Raw genomic sequence first — 28,000 nt, forward strand, 5'->3', positions numbered from 1 at the left:
CAAATAGTGTCTTTTGTTAGACCCTCCCTGCCTGGAAAACGCCCGCATCTTTCAAACAACACACTTCCAGTTTGCGACACAGACTTTATGTTACAAATGCAGTGTAACAGAAAAGCCTAAACTGAGATCACCCATCGCTGTGACATCACCAGGGTCGTTTTTTTCACGCTCCACAGAAGACATTATCCAGCTGTTTCCACAAACTGAGTAGTATCAGCCGTGGCAAGTAAACTGATCTTTGTGTGTAGAATCTGTGGACTGACCCTTTAAAAAGGTTAAACACAAAACTAAATAATGAAAACTGTAGCAGTATTAAAGGTAGTCTAAGTTCTGTTTTTTTTAAGAAGCTATTTAGTATGTCTACAACCTGAGTTACAATTAAAGGTTAATATTTGGGAAAGGGAACCCCAAGAAATTCTCTGCTGTCATTTTTAGTGAAGCAAAAACTCTCTCTGACACAGAGGCTTGTTGTTCTCTCCCTTTCCCTCAATCCTACCCTCTAGTTAATGAAAAATTCACCTGTAACTCCAGCATTACAGTATATCCCCCTGAAATGATGGAGGCCCTGGAAGTGATACCACTCCCTAAACATCCGACTCTGAGTCAAGCCTGCTGCATTCCTCCTCTGCCCTCAGGCTCTGCTCATTCAGTGGACCGATGGACATCTGGACCGTCATGTTCACATAATAAAGTACTTTCTTGAATAGAAGTCTGGTGTAATCGTTTGTATATTGTGGCGGATTTGAAGCTAATTGGCCCATCTTGCATCTTTCAAGTGGCATTGTTCTTGAGCCCGCGTTCAGAGATTAGACTGGATTTCCACAGGCAGAGCCGAGGCTCCGCTGCTTAGCATTAAGGCAACGTGAATCCCCGTCTAACTCCCGGCTGAGCGCCAGCTTCACGAGCTAAGTGGAAGGTGCGCGAGCTATGCGCTTTTAATCGAATTAGCTCCGTTGTAAACAATAGCTCAGCGCTTGACGCGGGATGACAACTGTACTAAGTTGGCTGGGCCCCGCGGGGGGAGGCCGGTGTCCTTCCCCGCCTCGGTGGTCCGATTGTCGGGGAGAGAGAGAGCAGTCTGCCGGCGGGGCCCGGGCTGTAAAAGGCTATTTTGAAAAGTGATCCCCCCCCTCTCTCTCTCTCTCTCTGGACTGGGGGAGGCGGCAAGAAACACACACACATGAACACATACACGCACACACACACACACACAGCTGCTCGGAACCATGACAGAAGATGACGGATACAGTTGTCGCGGAGGGACAAGTCAAGTTTAGAGATGGAAAAAAGGTTAATTCCGTCAATTCCCCTCTTATTCTACGCTTTGAACCATGTTTCCGTGCCTCCAGGCCAACCAGAGGAATATACTTTGTGACTTGTTCTCTCTTAACTTCTCCACAGTGGAAGAGTCGCTGGGTCGTGCTTCAGAAGCCCTCTCCGGTCGCCGGTATGTGGCAAACCGCTTCTATTTTTACAATCCGCTCTTACTCTTTCTAAGCCAGTTCGTACACATTTTCGCCGCGGCACAAAGGCCAGTTCATTCATTCCGTACCACTCGGCACCAATCTGCTCCGGTTCTCCGCAGTCAAACTACTCACAACTTCTTTAACTCTTGGCCGTGCGTCACGGGAGCGCACAACGCGTCTGGACGTTACGCAAGCATACATCTCTTCCTCTGATGTGCGACTGCGTTTGTGTAAGCGACCCAAATCACCCTTAAAGGGTCCGGACAGAACATGAGTGTCGCCCCGAGAAATTTAGAGTCTGGATATTAAATCCCGAGGGGGGTTTCAGTGCCGTTTGGCTTTAAGGTTGATTATTCGAAAGCCTTGCAATCGAAAACATAAAGTGTGAAGCAGTCCTCTTTGAGGTTTGGCATAATAAGAGAGCTGCATGTCGTAAAATCTGAACGGAGCTTCACTTGAGATGCTGCGGGGATAAACATGTTGCTCAAACCGTAGGCCACTGGTGCGTCCTTGAAGAAACTGGCAGGAGTGGTGGGAATAATGTGGGCTACTCTGATCTGTGTGTGTGTGTGTGTGTGTGTGTGTGTGTGTGTGTGTGTGTGTGTCCATATGTATGTGTATTCCTGGACTGACTTTCATCATCAGCTGTGCCAGTGGATCAGTTCATTGTTTTAGGGTTTGTTGTGACAGCTGTGCCATAAACACGGGCAAGCAAACAGTGGGGTTACAAAAAAAGTGACACTGTTGTTATTTCACATTCTGCTGCTAATCACAAATTGAGTTTTAAGCCTCTCAGTTTTTAAAGCTCATTGCTCTGTGTGTGTCTGTCCTGCGTCTTTCTCAGACTGTCTGTCTCTGCTAGTGTACAAGGAGAAGAAGAAGGGGAAGGAGAAGGGCGGCGGCCACAAGGAGAGGCTCAATGTGACACTGGAGGTACGTTCAGCTGCAGCAGCCCAAAGGCTCACTGCTTCTGCTCTGAAGCGCAGGTGAGCCGCAGGAGGCCGTTTTTTTACAGCGCTCTAGTGGTGTTGCGTCACATGCTATTACCTCAGGCTTATTCTGTTGTCATGGGACTGCTGTCACGTGGACAGGGGGTAGACCAAATAATCTGATGCCACATGGATAAGGAGTTAGGTCGGGTGATAATAGGCTGAATGTAGCAACATTTGCCAGCTGCAGTATAAAGTAGGTCCTGCAACCAGCAATTTGATATGCGAGGCTTCAGTGCAAAGGGAAACAACTAAGTGGAAGGTCTGAATGCAAGAACGTTAGTTAAAAAAAAACTGCAAGGGAACAAAATGTCATGAAAAATGACAAACTAACAAAGAAGAAAAGGGGTCACAAGTTGAGAATAACCAAAAGGGATAAAGCAAAAAAAAAAAAAATGTAGGGGCTGTTCAAATATATCAAAGAACATATACCCAACCATCCTGGGATCTAATCTCCATAAACTGTGATCAAGATCTGCTGAGTCCAACTTTCTTTGGCCAGAGAGCTCACGCTGTGACATTCCAGATACTTTGTGCTATTGTCTTTCAGTTTCAGTTTGTCACTAACTGTGGCTGGAAAAGTAGCCACACCTGACATCAGAATTTAATTTGGTCAATCCGCCTGACCTCAATCAGGAGAGATTGAGCTCGTTTGATTTAGGCCGATGAGAGGGGTTTTTTTGTAAAATAAAATTTTGTCCGTGCCGTCAGGGGATCTGCGGTGTGGAGCCAGGGCCCGGCTATGACGGGGTGTCCTACACTCTCTCCATCCTCTGCCTGGCGCAGACGCTGGTCCTGGGCTTCAACAGCCGAGACGCTCTGCTGGCCTGGGATGCCCGCGTCTGCTACAGCCTGGGAGAAGGTCAGTGGTTTGATCGTGTTTGGGTGTTACAGAGCTGAGTACTTGTTTCAAGCATGTGATGTGCAAAGGGTGAATGTGCTGAAGGGGAAAGCTGGCTCACTAAGCTGCAGTTGGATGTCACACATCAAAAAAATATGCTTTTTCGTTGTGAATAACTTTTAGCGGGTTAGTCCGTTTCTTTGCAGTATGTATCATAAGAAGCAGGGATCCCAGAGAACTACATAAATGTGCTGATTTGAGTGGTTTATGGGATCAGCAGTACCAGCAACCTGCTCAGAGGACGCCACTCGAGTCAAGGAAGGATTGAATCAGATTTCGTATTTGTAAAATTGTCTAATCAATTCTTACAAAAACAGCTAATATTTACTGACCAATTGTTGACCTCAGTAGAAGCCGCTACAGCATCAGTCCCGTTATTTAGGGTGGTCTGTAATTAGAGGGCCTGTAATTTGAGCTTTTGATTTCCAACCAGGCCCGGTCTGGTTTGTTTACAACACTGAGCAGTTGGAAATGTGAATAGGATATAGATTGTGGCTGGACTCGTAGTATTACACATTGCATCGGCTCTAAAACAAAGTGCATAACAGAGGACGAAAAATCTCAGCACCTGCTGCAGACTCATTTGACTCAGGGTTATCAATCAAGGAATTACCAATCCTTGGCCTGTGATCAGTGTATATGGTTTATTTTTTTTGCTACAATGGAGAAAAAATATGATTAAATAATATTAATACAAGGGCTGCTATGAAGTTCTTATAGAAATCGTCAGTTCTTCGTTGGCTTTTACATGCTTTAAAACAGTAAACTCTGAAAGTGATCATATTCGTCTAAAATATCCTGAATAGATTGTAATTTGATGGGCTCAAGTTATGTCAGAATGTGAAGCGGTGCGAGGTTCAGTCCACTATCACTTTTAAAAGTTAACGAGGAGCAAGTGTTGGTTACTTACTAGCGGGGATCAGAGAAACGACCGTTGGAACTATACACAGACACAATCTGTCTGTCATCTCTCTCGTCCTTCTCTCTCTGCAAAATCTGCTGTCTCGACCTCACAACCCTCTCTTCCTTTTCAGTGGAAAGTGGTTAGCTGAGGGAAAAAGGAGAAGGATATGTATGGCCCTCACGTATGAGGTCCAAAGCAAACTGAATCCCCTTTTATATGGTTGAACTATGCTAGATGGAGTTGCCCTTATAAAGCTTATGAGGTTTACTTAATATGATTCAATGTGCACTATGGAGTTTTCCGATACTCTGAAGCAAGATTTTAAGAAATAATGCAACCTTAGGAGCATTTTTGGTGTAGTATTAGTTTTCTTTGGCCCTGTCCTCTAGTCCTTAGATACTTCCCTTGCACAATAAAAAGTTTGGAAGACCAGTTGAAAAAGTCCACCGATATTCAGGGGCCTCTTCCCCCTTCAAATTCTGTAGGAGATGATACAGTCTTTCATATGAGCTCCTGCACTTGGCCTCTTGATACAGTCCGAGCCCAAAAGCCCAAAGATGTATTAATCACAAGCATTTTATCTATTAAAAAAAAACAACTTCTATTTATAAGTTTGCAGTGGGTCACATAAATTCAAACTCTGACCCCTCACAAGTAACTTTTTACCTCCCCCAACTTTTTAACTAGTCTTACTGAGAAATGTTCTCTCAGCCATCGTGAATTTTAATAGCACATTTAAATAACTTTAGTCTGATTTCTAACTGCACTTAACCGCCAGGCTGTGAGTCGCTGTAGACATTTTTTGTGCAGCCCTAGACAGTACTGTCAGTGCAAGCATTTTTCAGAACAGGTAATTCTTCCTCGTTCTCCCAAAATACCCCTTGCAGGATATTTTCGAGGCTCCGTCCTATCCCTTAATCATATCATCCACGAACATTCTATCCCTTCGTCACCATGTGGATTTCACACAATTTTATCCCCACTCAGAACTCACTGACTGCAGTTTTCCTTATGTAAAGAGCTCATTTCGGAGAACATTTTTCAGCTTAAGAACATTTCACAGCTTGTTGATTGTCTAAGTGCAATCAACAGCATACTGGATATTTTATATTCCAATGTAAAACCTACTGTTACGGATCCAGTTACCAAGTTCCAACCGAACCACTGAAACACAGGATTTGTAGTCATGGTTTCTGCTGCTGAGAATAGTTTTAAATGTATCCTCCACTACTGTCAGCTGGGCAAGAAAAAGTCATTAATGCAGATATTTCTATTTGTAGATTACTGCAGCTCTCTTTAACCATCAAAAGTCTATTTCATGCCTTTAGCTTTGTCTATACAGTGCAACCGTTGGGCTTCGCTGGCCAAATCTAGAAACTGTTTCACCTCAATTTACTCGACTTGCAAATTGCATATACTGGACATTACTGTTAACGTGTTTCAAAGCATACTGATTTCCTACCTTCAGGGCTTTGGTTTTGATTTTTCATTATGCTATGAAAAACATTTGCTGAGATTCACACATGCTAGTGATCAGTAAACCATCTCAATGCATGATGTAGGCCTCAGCAACATCTTGGACTGTTTAGCTCCCTGTAGGCCATACTCAACTTAGAGGTGCTCAGGCAGAGCCCTTCAGTCTGTTCCACAGACTGAAATGAGTTTACACTTTTAAGTCACTTTATAAGACCCATTTTTATTGAATTACTTGCTATACACATTCTCATATCCTTTCTCTGTACTTCTTCAGTACTAAGTCCTGTTCATCTTGTAACTATAATGTCACTTATTTTTCTTTAAAAAAATGAGGATGTTGATGATTATTGCTAACTTGGTTCCAGTTATGGTGTTGTATTGCCACATACTGTATATACATTGACGTATTCTATATGACACTGTACATTATACTGTGTGTAGGACTGTGAGAGGGCAGGACAGACCTTGGCACTGAATAACAGCCATCTGCACCAACTGAGTGATGATAAAATGCAGCCAGCAGAGCTTAAAGAACTGCTTAATCATCATTACCACAGCCATCACTTCGCACACTGTGCATGCGTGTTCATGTGCTTGTGTGTGTGTGTGATGCCCTGATGGTTTATTTTCATGTTCTTCCTCATTTGTTGTTCGACTGATGTGCTTTATGATCAATGATACTTCAACTGTCTTAGCGTTGTTATGACTAAGTATGTGGAACACACTCCCTTCCAATTTTTTCGTTCCTCTCTCTCTCTCTCTCTCTCTCTCTCCAGTCCATAGGTTCAATGTCAATGTCGAACCGGGTACCAAACTGGAAACCGGCCCCGCCTCCCTTCACCTGTGCAACAACCTGCTGGTCCTCACCAGAGGTCTCCCTCCTGTCGTCACTGGCCACTGGAAGTTGTCGGCGTTGCGTCGATATGGTGCTGTGCCACATGGCTTTGTGTTCGAGGGGGGGACTCGCTGTGGATACTGTAAGTAAATGATGGCCTTAGAATTAATTTTTTTCTCTCGCTGCGTGAAGGTACACAAGCAGCCTTCATCCATAAAGGGCAACAATTTAACACTACCAGCCGAAAAATGGCTGTGGGTAATGTGCAGTACCTCACATGCCTGACTTTGTTTTGTCATTAGCGGTGGACTATTTGTCTTGTTTTGTAGTCTACTGGCTGAGCCTTGATGATGGAAGATCAGAGAAACTGTTACCAGACGTTCAGTGGTTAACATCATATTTTGATGTCAGTCCTTCACAATCAACGAGCTTCTCACCAAGCAGGAAGAAATCTGTTATTGGAGGCAACAAGACGTGTTGCATTTTGCATAAGTAGTGCTACTCAAATCTCTTTAGCTAACACGGTTTTTCTCTATACATCTGTTTACATATACCGTTGTACTCATCTTGGAAAAGGAAACAAAGAATACTGATTTCTGAAAGAGGAACACAAAAATGGTGGTTTCACTGTTTGTGAACAACATTTTCTACTCAATGAACAATCTGATTTTAGTTGCTTGTTTCCCCATATAAATTGAAGGTTATACCTTAAAAGATGCCCTCAGATAATGAGAAAATCCTTGTAAACTGGGAAAACAGGCCAATTCATTAGCTCTCCCAGAGCTTTCTATCATGTTACATGATCTTCATTTGTAGATTTCATGACAAATTTCATTTGTCATGAAATTGGAGATCTTCAAATGTCAAATTTTCTAAGCACTTAAAGGACTTCCTCCTCGTTGGCTTAAATCTGAGGTTCAAAATTCACCATAGAAGCAACAGTTGAGAACTGCTAGTTCAATTTAGTCGTTCTTCTGGTGCTTTCAATCATATCACGTGATCTTCAAGAGTCATGATTCAAGATGTGATATGAACAAAAGCTCCAGAAGAGCAACTTCTGGACCCAAGGACCCAACAAAGGGTCACAAAATCCACGAGAATGCATTCAACCGTCAGAGACTGATGTTCAGTTTAAGAGTAACTGAGGGTGGACTTTAAAGTCTAAGCAAATCAGAACTCATGGGTCCAGTAAGTTTGCCCATATGATATACAATTCAACATTTCAATGTGTCATCCTTGGATCATTTTCATTTCTCTTTAGTGCTTATAGGTTAATAGATCTGTCATTTAACACTAACAGACTAATATAAAAATCTGTGATTTACTGCAGGTGTTTATAGAGTAACTTTATCCGCGTAAGAAATAACTTTCCATGTATGAACCCACCGCACTGTATTCCTGCCTAGCAAATAATCCGCTATGTGTGTGTGATTGCCAGGGTTTAGGTATCCTCTGAATGTGCAGCTGATGTGGACACGAATGTGAAGAATGAGAGGCAGTTTATGTTTTGGGGTGGGGAGGTGTGTGTGACAGTCCGACACATGGACAGCAAGAAAATGCGTTTAATGGGAAACAATATGTACATTATGGGCATGTGATTGTGTGTGTGCGTGTGTGTGTGTGTGTGTGTGTACAAGCGGACTCATGGCTGCTACAGGAATAACCATGAGGTCCAGAGGCTCTGATTTCAGTGTTCTGATGAGCAACATCTATAAATACCAGCCTCCCCTGTAGTGATCGCTCGGCCTATCATAAAGTGCCTGATGGCTACACGGCCAATCACAGTCTTCTCCCTCAATCTCATCTACATATTACCCAGCTGCCACAGGGGCAGTGGAGAGAAGCCCTCTTGACATGGCATGCAGAAACAGAGAGTGACAGAAAGAGAGAGATGTGAGAGTCAAATCGGCAAGTGACATTCCTTGCATGAGTGCAAGGTAAAGCAGAGTGTTAGTTTAGATTTTTACATGTTTATCTGTATTTGGTGAATACAGGTGACACATGACAGCACTAAGCAGTAATTTTATGGAGTGTCGTCTGGTTCCACCCACAGCAGACTTTCTTTTGGGCATTTACAAACCGACTTGTCTTCTTACAGTCAGGTTCCAACTTATTTCAACCATTCATACAGTGCATTACCCAAAAAAAATCACTGCAAACACGTCATACTGGTTATCATTACACGGATTCTCTTTTTCCATTTATCATAGGGACAGCACCCTGTTGTCTCAATCCCCAGCCCTTTGTGATGTTGTCTGCTGTTAGCTGGTAGCGTTGCTGTTACCGATATCGACAACCAAAGCCCTTCCATAGTGAAATTCATTCGAGCATAGACTTTTCCCTGTATTTTTGCCTCTAGTCATGTCAGTCTTTTTTATAATAGGCCTTTTTTTCTCAGTTAACATTTTCACGTGTCTTAGCAAGAAAACCACTGGTGTGAATAATAACGCAAGTAATGACAGCTTTCCATTTAGTTGTACCATTTTCAGGGTCCTCTATTGTGCATGCTGGCTCATCGTCTTGGTTTGTTATTATATATGTAATTAGCTCCACCAGAGCTTTTCCTGCTATGACGAGGCAAAATGCCTGTTGTGAAAAAAGGTCTGTATTGATGCTGCTGATTAAATGCAATAATTCCAGGTTGTCCTGGCCTTTGGTGGTCAGCTGAGTGCCTACCTATGTTTGTAATGGTGCCTGGGCCTCTTCAAGCGGTTTCTAAAGTTCCAGCGTCAATACAGTTTTATCATTAAACACCTTGATCTGGTTCAGTTAAAAACAGCACAAAATGCTAATGGACACTAACTCTGCAATATAATACTTTGAATCCTGATTATTTTTATGGTTCCCACCAATGTTTATATTTTCGTTATATTATTTTTTGAGTGTCACAGACATTCTTATCACAGTTTTCTAGATCCCAAGTTGACAAAGTCAGATAGCTTGTTTTGTCTGACCTACAGACATCCAAAACTCAGAGCTATTTATTATCAAAAGAAAAAACAGCAACTTTTTGGCTTTTTTGTTTGAAGAATGTCTTAAATTATTAATCAGTCATAAAAAATGTTGCTGATTAATGTTCTTTTGACTGGTTTATAGATAAATTGACTAATCAGTTCAGCTCAAATGGTTTTTCTTTCGATCGGTTATGTAACTCAGATGAACATGTGATTGTGAATCTCTGTCTGTTTTGATGAAGCTGCTGTTTGTTTCGTGAAGCTGAGAAGGGTCAGATAAATCATGCAAAGAGATTGGAATAGGTAGGGACCCACATACTGATGTGCTTATACCTTACAAACCCCTGCAAAGAAAATCTGACGGTTTGACAATACACAAGGAGTTCTTTAATAACACTTGTGTGTTAACATGCTTGAACAGTACAAACTCTTTTGTAACTGTTTTGGCCGCTCAGCTCCCTAATTTCCCTTGAGGCCTTTTTGCTTGAGCAAATCAGTAAGCGGGCCTCTTGGTCATCTAATGCTGCTGTACTGTATAAAAATATTTTACCCTTGGCTGGCGCAGTGCTCTTTAAGCAACTGCACTTTGAAAGTCAGCTGTGCCTCGGACGATACAGTTTCTGGCTGCAGAGTTGAAGGTGTACACCACAGTGACATGACAAGCCTTTTTACTGCCATGGACACACTCAAACACCCACATACACACATACACACACACACACACACACACACACACTCCCTGACAGATAACCAACTGGTCCTGTGGGACAGTGGGCCATCTTGTTGTGCAAAGCCTTTTTACTTGACATTAATCAGTTGAGCTGGAGCCTACATGGATGTCTGCTGGACTGTGTGCCTTTGGTTGTACAGTCACATGCACACACACTCTACAGCAGTGTGCATCAGTATAGACTGGCTATCAGTACTCCAGTTTCCATTTGATGTGATAATGAGGCCACCATGTTCTGTAATCGATGATGTTTGGAGCAGAGCCTGTGTCTTAGCTGGACGGACATTTCCTGGCTTGTCAGGTCCACATGTGTTCATGTCGACCCTGTAGCACACAAACACATGCATGGACAAACACACACACACACAGGCGTTAGAACACACATGCAGACACAGTAATAAATGATCCTCTGAGAGTTTGGATGGCTTTCAAGCCTTGTGATTTAGATAGCATGTCATCTTAAAATTGCTTTTATGTCAGCAATCTTTCCATGTCCTACAGTGGGCATAAACGCACACACTCACACACCTCATATCGTAGTACAGTACTATGCCAATGCACGTGTGAAGGTGTTTTTCTTGTGTGCTTTTTATTTCGCTACTACATGTTGTTGTGCAGCATTTTATTCATTCAGATTCTCAGTCATCCAGATCAGAAGGTTTCTAGAAGTACAGAATAAAAGGCAAACTTTTGTGACATTAAGGTGTGAATAACCCACAGAGGTTAAAATGTCTCTGACTCTCCACCTTTTGTTAGAAGTGTTGAATCCTCTTGGATAAGGGTTTAAACATCTTTAAAACAAAATAGCCATCCATGTGCCTTTGATTCATTACTTCTATATACGTCATTGGTAATTAGTGCCGGAAGTTGCTGAGTAGTTTGTACAGATGTTACCTTATATTAAGCACTGTAAAGGTTGGAAGTTGCCTGCATAAACAAATAAGATGAGCATCGGTTCCAAAGAGTCAGATTTGGTTTTGCATAATCTGACAGAAAAGCTGCTTCTTTGTATGTATATTCAATACAATGCACCACTGCGTCAATAGTTATGATAAGAAATAAGATCCATCTCTTCTAAGATGAGATTTCATGCAGCTAAACCCACGGTATTCGTGTGAAATAAATTAGGACCAGGTCAAACAAGGACCATTCGATATTCATACAGTCCCGTTTGAAATTATTGGCAAAAACCCTGAATTTAAAAAAAGTACAGAATTTAAAATATCCTCAGAAATAAATGCAAATTTACCAATTTTGTATAATCCAAATATTTTAATCAAAACTTGCATAATATTACCCCAGACAAAATTACTGGCACCCTTCACTAATATTTGGTTGCAGAACCTTTGGGAACCATGAAAGCCTGGAAGTGTTTCTTGTAGCCATCTAGAAGCTTCTTGCACCTGTCTGCTGGTCGTTTCTGCCACTCCTCCATTGCTATGCCTCCAAGCTCTTTTAAGTTTGCAGGACTCATTTTTGCAATGGCAGACTTCAGCTCTCTTCCAAGGTCTTCAGTGGGATTTAGGTCAGGACTCATTGCAGGCCAGTTTAAAACAGTCCGTCTTTTCCTTTTCAACCATTCTTTTTTGCTGCTGGATGTGTGCTTTGGGTCGTTGTCCTGCTGCAAGACCCAAGACCTTGCCTCAAACCTGGTTTTCTGACAGTGGCTATTTCACTCTAAAATGCCTTGGTAATCTTCTGATTTCATCATTCCTTTGACACGTTCAATACTTCCAGTACCAGAGGCAGCAAAGCAGCCCCACAGCACGATAGAACCTCCACCATGTTTTACTGTAGGTGGGGTGTTCTTTTCCTTATGGGCTTCATTTCGTTGCTTATAAACAAACTGATGCACTTAAAGAGCATTCCCAAAGAGTTCTACTTTGGTTTCATCTGTCCTTAGAACATTTTCCCAGAAAGACTTTGGCTTCTGTATGAAAGTTTTTGCAAGCATTACTTTTGCCTTTTTCTGCCTTTCTTTCAATAGTTGTGTCTTCCTTGGCTCTCACCCATGGAGCCCTACTTGGTTTAATGTGTGGCGTATGGTACGGGCTGAAACCACTGCTCCAGATGGCTCCAGGTCGGCCTGAAGCTTTTCAGATGTCTTGTGTGGTGTTTTTTCCTCAATCCATATCAACCTTTGCAGACTGCTCTCATTAAGTTTCTTCTGGGCACCACGTCCTGGAAGCCTCTCAGTTTTATGAGTGTGAAACTTCGCCTTGTAGCCTTTGGAATCATGTTTTTTGATAATAGCATTTCTCATGCTCTCAGACAGCGCTTTTGTCTTCCCCGTTATGAAAAAGAAACTGGAAACAATCAGCCCCTTTTTATGCAGTAAAACCATTATTCATTGGTTAATTCAGGTCATGTGACCAGTGATAAATTAAGCACAGGTGAGTCTTATTTGTTTTTTATTTTGTTTGAGGAACTAATTTAAATTAATCGAAAGGCTTCCATTAATTGTGTCAAGCGTACATTTTATATCTGCAAGCATTTTTGTTGTTGTTCAGTAGGAGTTATACCTGACAATAAATGTAATGTTAACAGCTTTGATCATTCATCCTCAAAGTGATAATCAAACTCATGCCCTGTAGAATTTAAAGCTGCTATAATGAGTATTTTGTACTAACAATATATCAAATGACTGCGTAATGGCTAAGGGATCAGTGATCGTGATGTGCCCGCAGAGAGTTATCACACAAATCTGAAGTTCTCCTCAGCTCTGCTGAGCTTTTTAGCATCTTTCAGCTTGTTGTTTTGGTTTTGTGGACCCCAACTTTACGTGTTTTAGTTCACTCGCACTGCTCTCATAGCATCGTTGAACAACAGCATCTGGTGAACATAGCGGAGCATTTAGCAGCTAAAGAACCAGGCATTTCCCTCTGGAGTTGGTGGAGAAGAAAAACAGAGCTAAAAGAGAGTGACTATTGGACTTACATTCATCAGGTGGAGACAAACACGAATCCAAATGTATGCTAAGGTTGCTCCATGTCTGATAGATGTGTAAAGAGGTAACTGTGTGCTAACAAGTTCGCCATATCGACCTAAAAGGGGATTATATGCGCTGTGTTCACAGCTTGTTTCTGCTGTCCCCAAGTGGCCAAAATTAGATATTGCATGTGCAAAGGCATGATGTCATTGACTTCATGAGCATATGATAATAGAAAAAGGATTTCAATACAAGCAAAGACCACATACATTCAGATGCCATTCAAGGTACACCTAGGTAAAACTAATTGGGAAAGGTTCCAATTAATACCTGTTGTTCAAAACTCTTGGAAATTCTTGTATTCCGAATTCTCTAAAGTAGTTTATAAACATGCTCTGTGGAAACTGTCAAAAGTTAAGGGCAGATATTTACTCTGTTCTGTATCCTCCCAGACCTTGTTTTACAATTTAATGCCAGAAAAAGACTTGTTTCAAAACTTATACTATCAATTATGGACTATGCTGACATTTTTTACTAGAATGCTTCTAAAGCTGATCTTTGTCGCATCAATGTTATACATAATAGACTGTGCAGATTTGTACAAGGTTGCTGTTTTTTTTACACACCATTGCACAATGTTAGACTCAGATGGATTCCTCTTAATATGAGACGTCAATTTCACTGTTACCAATTTATTTTTAAATGCATTAACTTTAACTATTCCCCTTTTGTCTGAAACATTTTTTTCTTCTTTATATGTCAGAGCACTTAGAAGCTCTGATCAGATTCTCTTTTTTTTCCCCTTTGTATCTAAGGAAGTTGGTAATAAAGCTTTCATGTTTCGGGCTCCTTCTGATTGGAATAAGTTACCCGTAAATATTTGCTCTCTGACATCATTTCACTTATTCAAAAATGTTCTGTTTTCTCATCTTAGAACAGATTGCCCATGTTTTCATGAATGTCATCACTGTTCCTTTATTCTGATCCTTTTTTTTAAATTTCTGATTTGTATCTAGTCCAGGGTTGTAACGCTTTTGTTTGTTTGTTTGTTGTTGTTTGTTGTTTGTTCTGTTTGTTTTCTCATTGTTGTGTTATATATCATTGTGTCTTGTACTATTCTGCTTTCTTTTTTCCTTGACTTTTTGCTCTGACCCCCTTGAAAATGAGATGATATTATAAGGGGTTTATCCTGATATAATACATTTCCTAATAATTTGGAGGCTTCCGTCTTTGGTGCTGCTGACTTATACTTTGTTATACTAAGGAGTGTTTCTAATATTAAGCTAACTCTTAGCGATGTAAATGGTGTAGAAAACACCTCTCACCCTGCTAAATTATCTCAAAGTGGTGTGAAACACATTAAAAAATATTATTTTCAGCGTGGTCATATGCAAAGAAAGTGGAAATTAAGGACGTGATTGAGCCACAGTTGGATTTAATCAGTTTAGTCCACACAGTTCAGTAAACACCTCTCCGACACAGTCTACAAAATGTGGATTCATAAAGGTCATCTTTATTGAAGGACTACTGTCAACGATAACACTGGATTGTAAAGTGTTTCTAAAAGCAATGGATGCACACTTAATAAAAGTAAGTAAAGTTTAATAAATAAAATGTAACAGTTCTAGTTTAATAGATGGAGCACATCTAATTTTCACTGACATTTACCCAAGCATCATGTGTTGTTGTGTTGACCTTTGGAGTTCCTTTCAAAATTGTCTTTGAAATACAAACATTTTGTATTGTAAATTAATAACTAAGGCACATTTTTACTACTTAAATAAAACAATACCAGTTTTCTTAGTTCGATGCTTAAATATTTCATTTAAAAAAAAAAAAACTGTGCTTATTAGCATTACTTAAGACTGACTCAGATGTTATTATTCCAGGAAATATTTTTAACGGTTTTCTGCTCTACTTCCTCAGCTGTTTTGCTCTTATGTTAGCAGCCAACTCAGTTCCATAAGAACAAAGGGGATTTTTGTTGACCAAACCCCTGAGTAAGGGCATACTTTGTGGCTGCCTTTTCAATATCTCCACTATGTGAGATTTTGATGTTTCATGATTTTTTTTGCTTATGTTGTGTTTTCACAGACTCCTACCTCTGTGTGGGCTTGACAGGAGAGAGGGTGATGAATTGATAGATGTTCTATGTAGCCTTTAGAGGAAAAGGTTGTTGCTGGCTCAAAAAACAGCCTTGCCTTCTGAACCTGACCGAATATTTTTTGACGTTACTCTAAAATATTTGCTTTTACTCTATATTTCACCATTTACTACAGCTTTTTTTCTTACCTCTGCCATCTGGCATACTGTTAATGTAATTTTACTACTAATTATAACTGATCTATACTGGGTTTTTTGCCATTTCTTAATTTTTCTCAACTTTCATATTGATCTCATCATCTTTTTTGAGTCATCCATCATATGCACACTGTATGTCTCTCTCCCCATCCATCTTCCAGGGGCTGGTGTTTTCTTCTTGTCCTGTTCAGAAGGAGAGCAGATCAGTTTCCTGTTTGACTGCATTGTCAGGGGAATCAACCCCAGCAGGGCCCCGCCTGGCCTGCGACCTTCCCTGCCAGGTGAACACGCATACTTGCATGAACAAACACACAAATTGCAAACAGAATCAGTTAAAAATTCCCAAGAACTACATGCAGAAATGTGTGCAAGTATGAATGTATGCAGGAATTGCGCTACAGTACCCGGGATATAACTACCATATTTGCAAAAGACATTCTTTGTTCTGAACTAAAATGATCAATCAGGTTGGAATGTGACTCTGTGACTTCCATTATAAAGGTTTACTGCCTGTTTAGTGTGCATGTTTAGCATTTGTGCCAGGCGCCATGCTAACGGAAACAGCACATGCTTAAAGCACCGAGGGTCACTGTGTGGATCAAAGGGTCATGCCTTTGTGTGTGACTTGTGTGCTATTGTAATGCACTGCTAATTTCCCAGGCATTTCTGAGACCACAAATATGGAGACAGAGGGTTTAGTGATAGTTGGAAAGAGAAAAGTTGTACAGGACACATACCAAGGATCTGACAACTCTACGATACCTTTGAGTAAACACGGAGACAAGCACACTCTACTGTAGGAATGTGCTTATACTGTATACACTCACATGTCTCAGGGTCTATTTTTGGTTTTGGACATATGCAGTTCAATGAAATTGGTAAAGATAAAGACAAATGCCAGCATGGAGAAAAAGCTACAGCTTCCTCCAGCTTTCAATGTTTTATTACTGTAACAGATACATTCCCTTCACCATTTCAGCCATTAGCTACTGCCTGTGTTGAATTACACTCAACACTTTTTCAGAGTCAGTTATCATTGAAAGGTATGATAGCATCTGGCTATTTGGACCTGGACCTAGTTTTCCCATGCATTTCCATCATAATGATAGATTTTGACTCTCCTGTCAAGTCAGGTCTCTGTAGCATTATTTCTTTTTTTCTTGGCAGGGAGTTCTCTACTGCAGTTTTGTAGTGCAGAAGGACCGTCTTCTTCAACACACCGATGACTTACTCGGTACCTCTATGCGTGTGTTGTTGTGGAACAGAACTAGATTTACTCAAGACCTGAACTTAAAGGTGCCATGTGGAGTTTTCTTGTAAACAAACAAAAGTTATGTTTGCATTCACTGTTACTCACCAAATCACATTGTGCGTATCCTGGAGATCAATCAATCAAAAATGCTGAAGCATTTTCTTCCTCATGAAACATCGACAAAGTGGATTTATCTAAACATTTTAAATCCTGTATTGTTCACGTCTGTTTTTACTAGCTTGGAGTCTTCTTCTTCTTCTCTACCTTTGATGGCACATTGCTGTGTTTCTTGGTGCATCACAGCCACCTGTAGGTTAGAGGAATAGTGTGAAGCCATTGCCAGGAATGTGTGTGTGCATTTCCATCGTTGTGTGAGTGCACAAGACAAACAAAATAGGTGCCCACTCATAGAAACGTTGCTGCATAGCACTACGAATGGTCAAAAGCTCCACAAGGGTACCTCTAAGCACTACATATACAGTACTTATATTCAACAACATTTCAGAGGGCAATATTGTACTTTTTACTCCGACAGCTCTCTGTCAGCTACAGTTACTAGTTACTTAGCAGATAATGATTTTACACACAAAACCTATGAACCTTTTGTGGTATCTAAAATGAGCTCCACCAAGACTATCTTATATTAAAATGCTGTATACATGTTAATACAGTAGTAATAATAATCGAATAATATAATATATGGTAACAAAAAAATTACACATAAGTATGGTATCCGTCTCAAACATGTTGCAGTCAGCATTAATATGCAAGGCCCTCTAGGGCTGAATTAGACAGAGAAAAAATGACCAAAGAAAGGGAATGTGTGTAGCTGTATAGGCGAGGACAGTTTGGTCAGAATTGATAGGATTGATAGAAAAAAAAAAAAAACATCCAGGTTGAAAATGACCAGAATCAAACTTCAACTTCCTTGCCCCATTTATACTGTCAGCCAACCTACGTCAGTCTGCTCTGGGGCCCACTCTCACCCCACGACATTCAGTGCTGTGAAGCAGCTATAATTAGCGTAGACTAGCAACGTTAGCAAATGTTAGCTGACACCTCACATAGCATAGTGAAGAAACTTGGCAACTGCACGTTAGCATTAGCTGCTGCAATCCAGCGGCAGAGATCCAAGGGTTAGGTTGTTGACACGTATACACACAAACACCCTGACCCACTGCAATGTGCGCACACTGGCAAAGACACACTTTTGAAGCCAGCCCCCCCCTCACACTCACCCGCCTCTAAAGTATGTATATATAGCAGGCATTAAGTGTGTAATTGGAAGGATTTTACACTAAACTGATGTTCTAACAGACAGTCAAGATGCGTATAACTTCCTTTAGGATATGTTAAATTTACAAGCTGGTTTAACAGTTGGAGACACGCTCACACATGCGGCAGACATCTTAAAGAGGAAGCTGATGCATACAGTAGAACTCCTATAACTTCTGCTTTAACATTTAAATTTGCACTAAGATGCAAAATAGTTCCCTGGCCTGGTTTTGTGAGATGTGCATTTTCTAAAAGGCATTCTAGCACACTAAAATATGCTTACGTTGTTTTGAATTATTTTTGATTATTTCATTTGAATGACCTTGAAATATTTCTATTCAGGTCATCATCTATATACATACCATCATAACTGCAGTGGATTCATTCATATTTCTAAGAGCAAAGATTTTACAAAGAATATTGTTGTACTATATGTTGTTATGTTTTATCATGGATATTTAGTTAATAGTTAAGTTTGTATGCCAGTGTACATTATGTTTAGTTAAGGGAAGTCCTGCTTTTCTTTAATTCATTTTATAATTTCACCATTCTTTGACTATATACATATCAGACTAAATTTTACAGACTTAAATATTTTATAAACAAGTTCCACACAGTTCAACAGCTGCATTATGTAGCCTCTAGGATAAACAATGTATTATCTCAAATGGGGATTTTAGAATTTGCTTCTGAAATGGTTAAAATAATTGTATCATGTTCAATAGGGGATCCCCTGCCATTGTATTCATCGTAAACATAGATACAAAATACAAACATTTAAAAATCTATGCCCAGGGGAAAGCTATGTGTGAAACAGCAGTATGAAATGCAGTCACAGCACATCGAGGTAGAGAGATTTAGTATTAAATTGCTTTATGTAAAATGTAAGAGGGTAGATACCTTTTACTGTAATGCAATAGAAAATAGAGATCAGAGTCACGAGAAAGATAAAAATTCAATTTCAGATTTAGACTTTTAATCACTCCTTTTACTTTTACTTCAGATAAAACCCTGGGATGACAGGTGAACCTGTGTTGTAATGTCTCTAAGACTCTGGCGGACTTATGATAGTATTGTGCTCTTTGTGTGTTGTGTATGTCTCTGTGTACTATGTGTTGTGTGTGTATACAGCAGATCCAAATGCTGACCCAGCTTCCGCAGAGGAACGAATCAGCCAGGAGGCTTCAGAGCTGGAGAAAAGACTCAGCATGTTGTCTCACTGCAGCCTAGCGAGCAGCACAGGTATGTTACTCTATAAACGTCGCCTCAGTATAACCAACATGTGACTCACAAGCGCTCTGTAACGATCAGAGGGATAGTATGCCACATCTTAGGGCCCTCAGATGTTGATGCGCTTTGCTATAAATCATGAATTTCTAATTCATCATTGCATCCTGTATGCTTGGGCAGGCTGGCATTCTGTCCACACGAAGGTTTAACCACTGGTCTATATTTATGAAGACATTCTAGGGCAAGTTTTTCTCATAGTTATGTGAGTATGTTAGTCAGAAGTGTGAAGCTCAGTGTAGTCAGAGGTCCTGGGATTCATTTTTGCTGACTACATCTAAAGCTCAGAGAGAGTTTGGGAAAAAAAACCAAAACGACTAATTTCTGTCCTCCCTGCATAGAAACACATGTAGATGGACTGTACTGTGGCAAATGAGAACAGATACTTGAAAACTGATTTCACAGGGTCATAAATTCTGCACACGGAGCGATATTAAAGACATGATTTACATATAACTAATTAAATGTTCTGCATACAGAATTTTAAGGATGAATGCATTTCACTGTGTGTGTGTGTGTGTGTGTTTGTGTGTGAGTGTGTGTGTGTGTGTGTGAGCATGTGTGTGTGTCTCATAAAACAATAAATCACCTCATCAGGGTCTAATAACTTTCTTGTCCTCTTCAGCCTCCACTTACAGCTGCAGCGCATCTGTTGCCGGGGATGACCGCAGCAGCCTCTCCAGCTCCTCCTCCAGCCAATCAGATGCGAGCTATGGAAGCAGACTTCCACTTTGGACGGAGCCGTTAGCTAGAGCGCACCTCTCCAATGAGACGGCGTCGAGCTCCTCCACGCTGAAGCCTTTGACCAGTTCAGATGATCGGCTTTATGCTGTTGTGATGGGAGGGTCTGGGACACATCCGTCCTCCGCCCAGCTCCATCCTCGTGGTCTCCATGACAGCGGACGGCAGAGCTCCTTAGACAGTGGGATTGGGATAGCGATAGGCAGTCAGTCGTCTTACTCAGGGAGCTGCTCCTCGTGTACAGGGAGTCTGGACACGGCCAGCCAGGGAGGAGGCGAGGAGTTTGGCTCTGTGGCTAGTCTACCTGCTCCTCCTCCTTCTTCACCTCCTTCTGCTCATCCCCCCTTTTCTCCTCCTCCTCCTCCTCCTCTTTCTTCTTTTCAGTCCACACTTACCCCAGAGCACAGTTCTGCTACCTCCTCCTCCTACTCTTGTGCCTCCAGATCTAGCTCATGTGCCTCTCATAGGCACAGTGAGGAATACCAGATCCCCAGCTTGCTCAGACAACAGTACGATACCCCCAGGAGTCTCCTCCAGACCCTGTCCCTGAGGGAAACCTCAGCCCAGGGAGCCCCACCTGAGGAGGGAAGGGACAGCCGGAACAGTGGGGATGGCGGGGGTAGTCAAGGGTTGAGCAGCAGCCCCACTGGACCGAGGGCTCAGAGTCAGGCCATGATGCAACGCTCGCACTCATGGGGCAGCGAGGGGGCGCCCTCTGTGGACAGTGAGGGGATGTCCATACACAGGCCCCCGCTAATACCTGGAGGCCTGGTTTGTGAAGAAAAACAGGTACTGGCAGTCTCACACTCTTTCAGTACGTCAATAAACCAATCAACCAGTCAACCGACTAAGCAGAACAGCACATCAGAGGGAGTTTAACTAGATGTATAATGTCTTTTAAGTCCTCTGTGAAGCTAAAAACCCTGTTCAGAAATTGGATCCCAACAATTATAGATATTTTACTCAGCCTGTATTAATAGGACTGGAGAAAATAAGCTTCTTGAAACATTTATATAATTAGAGAGTCTAATCACCCTGAAGAAATTTAGTTAATTACCTTGTAATATAGTACAATCCAAGAAGATTGATTATCATTTATGAATTAGATTCTATAATTGAAGCTCGGCAATAAAGATAAAGTCTCTCACTTCAAGTTCTCTTTAGGAGTTTTGTTTCTATGCTCACATTTGCATTAAGTAATGGTATGAAACAAAAATGTTTGCAAATTATCATGCTAATCACTTACTCCAGCCCTTGGGTTTGCTCCCACAGAAACTAATCTCTCTTTAATGTGTCTGCTTGCATTTATTAAGCCCACAGTGATATCGTTTTTTTTTATTCTTGTGCCAATAAATGGGATCTTATGTAACTATCCCTTGTCCTAATAAGCTAGGATGAGCTCCTTGGTGGAATTGGGGTCTGGATCTTGAGGAATGAAGAAAGAGGCAGGGTTAGTATAAGTGACGTTGCTGAAGTTACCAAGTTGGAACCTGCCGTCACAGACGTTTTGCTGTATTAGAGCCAAAGGACCTTAGCGAGACAATGCCGTAAATTCTCGTAGCAACCAACAAAAATCAAGACTTGGCTCATATATTTTTGTAGTAATAGATTTGGGAGTTACTCCTGAGGGCCTGTGGTACTGTGGTACAAAAGTCCTGTATTCAAAACCCTACTGAAGTAAAAGTACAGTATTATAGTACAGTACTACCAGTATTAGTATTACCAGCAAAATGTACTTCAAATATCGAAACTCGATCTGCAGAAAAATGGTCCCTGTGACTGATATTGCGATATATTACATTATTGGAGTGTTAATACTGATCCATCAGAGAAGCATAAAATGGAAATACAGTACATTATACTTAAGTACTAAAGTACGTAGTTACTTTCCACCCGTTCCTCTTCATCAGGGAAAATTTTTGACAAATGGGAATCTCAAGTTTATAATGACCTCTCTCATGCAACACACGGGAAATGCAGTTCATTGTAGATCCCAAGGTCCACATACAAAGTAAGATCCACAGAAAAGAACATACAACAAAAGAGGATAAATTAAAACCGAAAGCAGGTGAGAATCTAAAATAATGGAAATACCTATCTCGTTGTCTCTACATAATGTACGGAGTTTGGGCAAAATAACAGGACCGCTACCTACATAATAGCCCTGGAAATGTTAGTTTGGAACCAGTTTACTGATGCAATTTTCTTCCGTTTGGCCTTTGTAGGTATTTTAACTTTTGCCCTCGTACATAATTTTGCAGTGTTTGCTACTGATGCACCAGCAGTTTCAGCAGCAATTATCTGGCCTCTCCACATACACATTGCTACTTGCCATTCAGCCTAATGACTCACTTGGGTGGCTGCCTTTGCGGTTGTGATTTAAAGTAGTCACTGCCTTAAAGGCTCGTGTAGAAGTTGAAAACACTGCATAACGCTGAGCAGGGCTTGCCACAGGAGCAGAAAAGCAGGAAAACTGATACCTAAATGTAATCATTTCCCTATAAAACATACTGCTCTCTGATTCAAACTCAGGATCTCCAGCGACATAAATCATTACCAATGCACCACAGTGTTTTAAGAACAAAACCTTTCCTTAACATTTGTGAGCTTACTTTTTAAGCCCCTACACCAGCTCATACTGCACCACAGCGTACTGTGGTGGCTGCCTTCCTGCAGTCACAGCATGCCTCCTTAGTCTCTGCCATATGGGTAGTTCAGTCCCTGGTCCAAATGACTTTGGACGACCTTGGTGGGAAAACCACAGGGCGTGGAAACATGGTGAGAAGAGTCAAACTCCAGGCAGAAGTGATGCTGAATCAAAGCCAGGTCTTTCTTACTGTGGGGTGACAAGGCCAGCCGATGAAAGACAGAACCACCAATGTAGGAAAATCATAATTATAAAGAATTAGATGGGGGTTTTCATCAAAAACCTGTCTAGAACCGGTGTTGTTTTCCCTGTAATACTGTATACTGAAATCTCAAAAGCTCTCAGAGGAGACTCCAACACATTGTGACTAATTAATCTTCTTTCCCTCGCAGCGGGCAAAGTATCTTCAGAGCAGGAGAGGAAGCAGCATGTCTTGTGATTTCTGACAGCCTGTGTAGGAGTGCATGTGTGTGTTCACAATACCGCACGTGCATGCTGGAGAGACAGAGGGAGGGAGAGCGAAAGGCGACAGAGAATATTAATAAGTAGCGACGAAACTGACAGAAAACCCTCAGAGAGGGGAATCCTGCTGTATGGAACACAAGTGAGTTTTCTTTATTCATCATTCCACGACTCAGAAGGGTTCAGCAGGTCAATGTGGCAAAAACTACATACCCTTCATGTCAGGTAATGAGACGATGCCGGATTACGCAAGTTGTGTTATGGCCGTTGGAACAAACCGTTTGGCAGATAATATTCCTGAAGCTCCGGCCTGTTGCGTCATCAGCTGCTGTGGGCAGGAAAAAAGGACACGCTGCCAGACATTTCTCATTTCTGAGCCAGGCACCCCTTTGTCTCCGGTCTGCCACCTCTGAAGATGTCAGTCTGTCCTCTTGACTCTACATCCCCCCATTTTCTTCACCTCATGCCCTCACCTGCCACCCTGTCCTTCTTTCCCCTTTTCAGTCCCTCTGTACGGAGCCTCACCGCCCACAGCCGCTTGGAATTTCGGTTCGAAAAGTTGCTGTTTTCCTTTTAGCCAGCAGCAATGTTGAAAGATGCGGTGAAAAACAATTAAGCATGCCTTGAAGATAACCTCTCTTGTCTCCCCACCAGTGCAGTCAAGGATTAGACAACTACATTACACCCGAGCAGTGGCGGTCAGTGAGGAATAGATGCTTGATGCAGGTGAGATTTTATCTGCTTATTTTAGCTTGTGTCGGGCAGGAGTCATAAAATGAGCTATTGTACATCTAAAGACCACGTAACACTTGAGAGAAGACATAGCACACTCTTCCGCTTACAAATGAAAAGCTCAGTTCATAAGAAATACTTAAAGAAATGCATAAATAAATAAACAAGCTTAAAACGGATACAGAAGAAAGGAATAGGCTGTATACAGTTAAATTCTAGAGTGTTTCAAGATAAAATCTTTGAAAATCATGTTGTGATTTATTTTCTAGGTTGCCAACTCCCCACCATCAGGCCTTTCACCTCCCACAGATACGCAAGGTGTGTTTGTGAATGCAACATTGTGCTTGTGTCTTACTCAGTGGTGGAAAGTGACTAAGTACAATACTCCAAGTACTGTACTTAAGTCAAATTTTTTCTTATACTTTACTCAAATATTTCCATTTTATGTCACTTCATAGCTCCACTCCGCTACATTCCAGTGGAAAATGTTGTACTTTGTACTCCAATTACATTTATTTGACAGCTTTAGTTACCCTAACATGAACATTTTTCATTCAGTATAAAATATGATATATTGTTATAAGTGAAACTATCAGACAGTATAAAAGACAGTTACTGTGTTCTGTGCTGTTTACACGACCATATATGCGTAATAACCATCAAATAACACCAAACACTGACAGGGGCCATTCTGCTGCATGATAACTACTTTATTTTTAAGATTTAAAGTACATTTAGCTGATACTGGACCCAGAGATCCACTGGTATGTAACACATAAAATAACAAGGTTATTGCAAAAATTTGCAAATGCATTGTTCCAGTCTCAAGTTTTCGGCTTTCCTTAAAAACCATCATCGGGTTTATGTATACTATCTTACAGTCTGTGTAGGCTTGTTGCAACTGTTGTAATAACTGTAGCTGTGGTTACCTGACACCAAACTGCTCCTGATGATGAGGGTTTTAAATAAAGCTGAAAGCTTGAGACTGCAACAAAGCCTCTCTCATATAATAATAACAACATAGTGTACTTTGACTTAAGTGAGATTTTTAATGAAGCCCTTTCTTGTAATGCAGTATTTACACATTGTTCTATCACTACTCTTCAGTAAATCCATCACAGGTCTTACTGTGTGACTGTCACAATGTGAACTAAAGGGAAACAGTGTCGGTGTCAAAAACTAATGTGCTAAAAAACTGTTCTCAGATCCTCCTCTCCATGTGAGAGAGGAACATGATGGCAGTGTGGATGTTGGCAATAAGTTGGCAGGTCTGAAGAAGTCGTTTCCCTCTCTGCCACGCTCTGCTCCTCCACCTCTGCCTATCACACTGGGCATGTATAGGCCAACGTCAGCCCGTGGTAAGAGAATTACATCATCTCTGATTGATTAATTGTCAAGACAAATGTTTAATCGAGGGGAAGCTCTCTGATGATACCGTATAATCACACTTCATCGCACTGGCCCAGGATCATCTGGGCAGCCACTTTAACGGCTCTCCTTTTGGACTTTTCCCCCAGGTATGTTCCAGTCTCCCCATGAAGCTCCTCCATCTGCGTCCCTGGACACTGGGCTCTGTAGTGACAGCACTATTAATTATGTCAACATCCCCATTAGCCCCCTGCCGGCTAAAACTAACAGAGAGCTCCTGTACACGGAGCTGGACCTGCAGGAGCCCGCCTCAGCTCCAGTCTCCAGTCGGCATAGTGCTGTCAGAGGTAACCCTTTGCAGCTCTGCAGACCCAGTAAGGACACCGAGCCCTAAACGGCCATTTCAGATTTCTATTTGTCTTTTGGTGCTTCTTCCTCCAAGGTGATAATGGCTTTACATCAGCTTTTGCATCCCATGTCCCATGTCTGCCACACAAAGGCTTAATGCATTATTAGCATATACAGCATTATATGTACTACAAGTATATGACACATTTATAGATTCTTGAGGGGTATTAAACACAGGCTTAGGACAACATTACTGAAATATTGACAAAAACAAGTTTTCTGATGCTTTGCCAACAATCTGTATAATTTGGCTAAAACATCACCTGTCTGTTTTTCTTTGCTTTCTTATGTACTTGCTGGTTACCGGCAGGGTGGTTAATTTGTTAACTATTCTACGAGCCCCCAGGAACAACATTGTGACAGACTAAACATATACAAGGTGTACAAAATTTTCAATTTCATTTGGTTAGGCTGAGAGTATCCTGCGCCTGCTGCTTATTTTCCTGCTTTCTTCTGTCTCTCTATCAGCTTTAAAAAAAACGTATGGAAGTGAAAATGTTTTTTTTTTGCAGCATCAAAGTATTACTATTACTAAGTACAGACAGATCAGCACACTTTATGAATGGGGAGAGACGATTTATTCATGAAAAACAGACATTAAGTTAATTTTTTTTGGCTACTTAAGAGCCTAATTTATGTGGAATAAACACACATTTTTGGATGGTGAACATGATGCAATTTAATACAGTGACATAAAGCAGTTTAACAGTGTAAACATTTTAAACTTCTCATGTGTGAATTGGCAAATGAAACATAACATCCTAACGTACAGTCATTTTATGGATGTTTAAAATCACAGAAGAAATTCATTCTTTAGAGATATACACTGATCAGCCACAACATTAAAGCAGGTAACAGGTTTTTATTGTTGTTGCTGATCGGTGTGTGAACAGCACTATCAATGAGGAAAATGGCGTTCCCTAGAAAATGGCGCAAGGTTTAGTTGCTACAGAGTTAAAGTAACCGAACATTACATTAACTGGCATGTTTTCCTGTATGTGACAATGTTAAGTTAAAGAACATATGTCAAACTGTAGCCACATAAATGCTTTCTCTCATCTCCCCCTTTACCACTGATTTCCCAACCAGAAGAGGGCTCCATCAGGTACGCCCACCTCGACATCACTGCCATGGAAACGGCTCAGAGAGTGGGGGCGGAGCATGTTCAGGGCAGGGAGGACAGACTGACTCAGTTGGAGAACAGGTGGCGAGGGCCACCAAACTGACTCTGCAACGCCCAACTCGATGACACTTTAAAATAGTTTTCATTACAGATTCTCTCTATCTCTCTGAATAAGCTATAATGCTCAAATGCAGTTGATCATCATACTTAAAAACACACACACACACACACACACACACACACACACACACACACACACACACACACACACACACACACACACACACACACACACACACACACACACACAGTTGTGCCAGTGTACAGAAATTCCCACAAACAATCCATTCCACTAAAAAGAAGAAAACAGGAAATGTCTGGGAAGTCTCTTATGCAGCTGCCATCATGGATGTCTTTTGTTTATATGTTGTAAATTCTCATATACTTGGACTTAGTGTTGTCCTTTTATCCTAGAAATGTTTCTTTTTGCTGGCTGCATGGCACTTAAATAAGCTGAGACAACTGTTGACGGGGGAACTTTTTTCTATGTGCCTCTTCTATCAGGACGACTGCTGAACATTGGTATAGAATGGTCTAAATTATGAGGGAATGGCACCAAAAACCAATGTTTACCACTTATTAGAGATGGGAGACACAGAAACAGTAGCTGCTGTAATTTGTTGTAATTTCTTTGAAATTCTGGCTAAATATACCTTCTTCAGACTGTTTTGGTGTGGCTGTATTTGTCGTTACCTTTCTTACTAAGAGCTACCAACTGCCATTGTTTAAATTCATATTATTTATCACAGTTTTGGAGCATAGTATGATCACATATTGAGATCAAGCCCTTCTCATTGCACTGACACCTTACAATCAACTGCTAAGAGTCCCAGCTTGCTTGGCAATCATTCCACATAACAGCTTAAAAGCATTCGATTGAAATAAGCAGTTTAGAGTTATATCTTGGGTGCAAATTACATTAATCCAGGCCCGTGTGGTCCGAGCAGAACATGACTGAGTAATCGGCCAGCCGGTAACATTATTCATCTCAGTAATCAATGTCTCTGTTTCTGGTCTGTAAGAGGGCAAGCACAGTGTGTGTTCCAATTTCTCACCTCCCTCTTGATATTATCAGGACAAATTGTCCAATATTTGACAATTATTTATTTTGTGGTAGCAGTTCCTCACCAGCGTCTCTGAGGAGATGAGGATGAAGACAA

The 28,000-nt window shown here is 41.2% G+C and overlaps 1 protein-coding gene across 1 annotated transcript; it reads left to right on the top strand.

The window, feature by feature from the left end:
* The first annotated feature begins 1,232 nt into the window (after positions 1–1,232).
* On the top strand, positions 1,233–28,000 carry dok7b (docking protein 7b). Its single transcript, XM_040146135.1, has 13 exons — positions 1,233–1,290; positions 1,402–1,447; positions 2,311–2,399; positions 3,167–3,317; positions 6,513–6,713; positions 15,647–15,766; positions 19,147–19,254; positions 19,925–20,829; positions 23,804–23,875; positions 24,151–24,199; positions 25,087–25,239; positions 25,399–25,623; positions 26,747–28,000. Exons 1-13 carry the CDS (start codon positions 1,237–1,239, stop codon positions 26,881–26,883), a joined length of 2,310 nt encoding a protein of 769 aa, XP_040002069.1. The 5' UTR covers positions 1,233–1,236; the 3' UTR covers positions 26,884–28,000.

This window comes from Xiphias gladius, chromosome 15 (assembly GCF_016859285.1).
Source record: "Xiphias gladius isolate SHS-SW01 ecotype Sanya breed wild chromosome 15, ASM1685928v1, whole genome shotgun sequence".
Lineage (NCBI taxonomy): Eukaryota > Metazoa > Chordata > Actinopteri > Istiophoriformes > Xiphiidae > Xiphias > Xiphias gladius.

Excerpts from the sequence above, each read along its gene's own strand:
- dok7b (XM_040146135.1), top strand. The coding sequence starts at position 1,237 with ATGACGGATACAGTTGTCGCGGAGGGACAAGTCAAGTTTAGAGATGGA. Across the intron at positions 6,714-15,646 it reads GGGGACTCGCTGTGGATACT|GGGCTGGTGTTTTCTTCTTG; the intron begins GTAAGTAAATGA and ends TCCATCTTCCAG. Across the intron at positions 24,200-25,086 it reads ACCTCCCACAGATACGCAAG|ATCCTCCTCTCCATGTGAGA; the intron begins GTGTGTTTGTGA and ends AACTGTTCTCAG.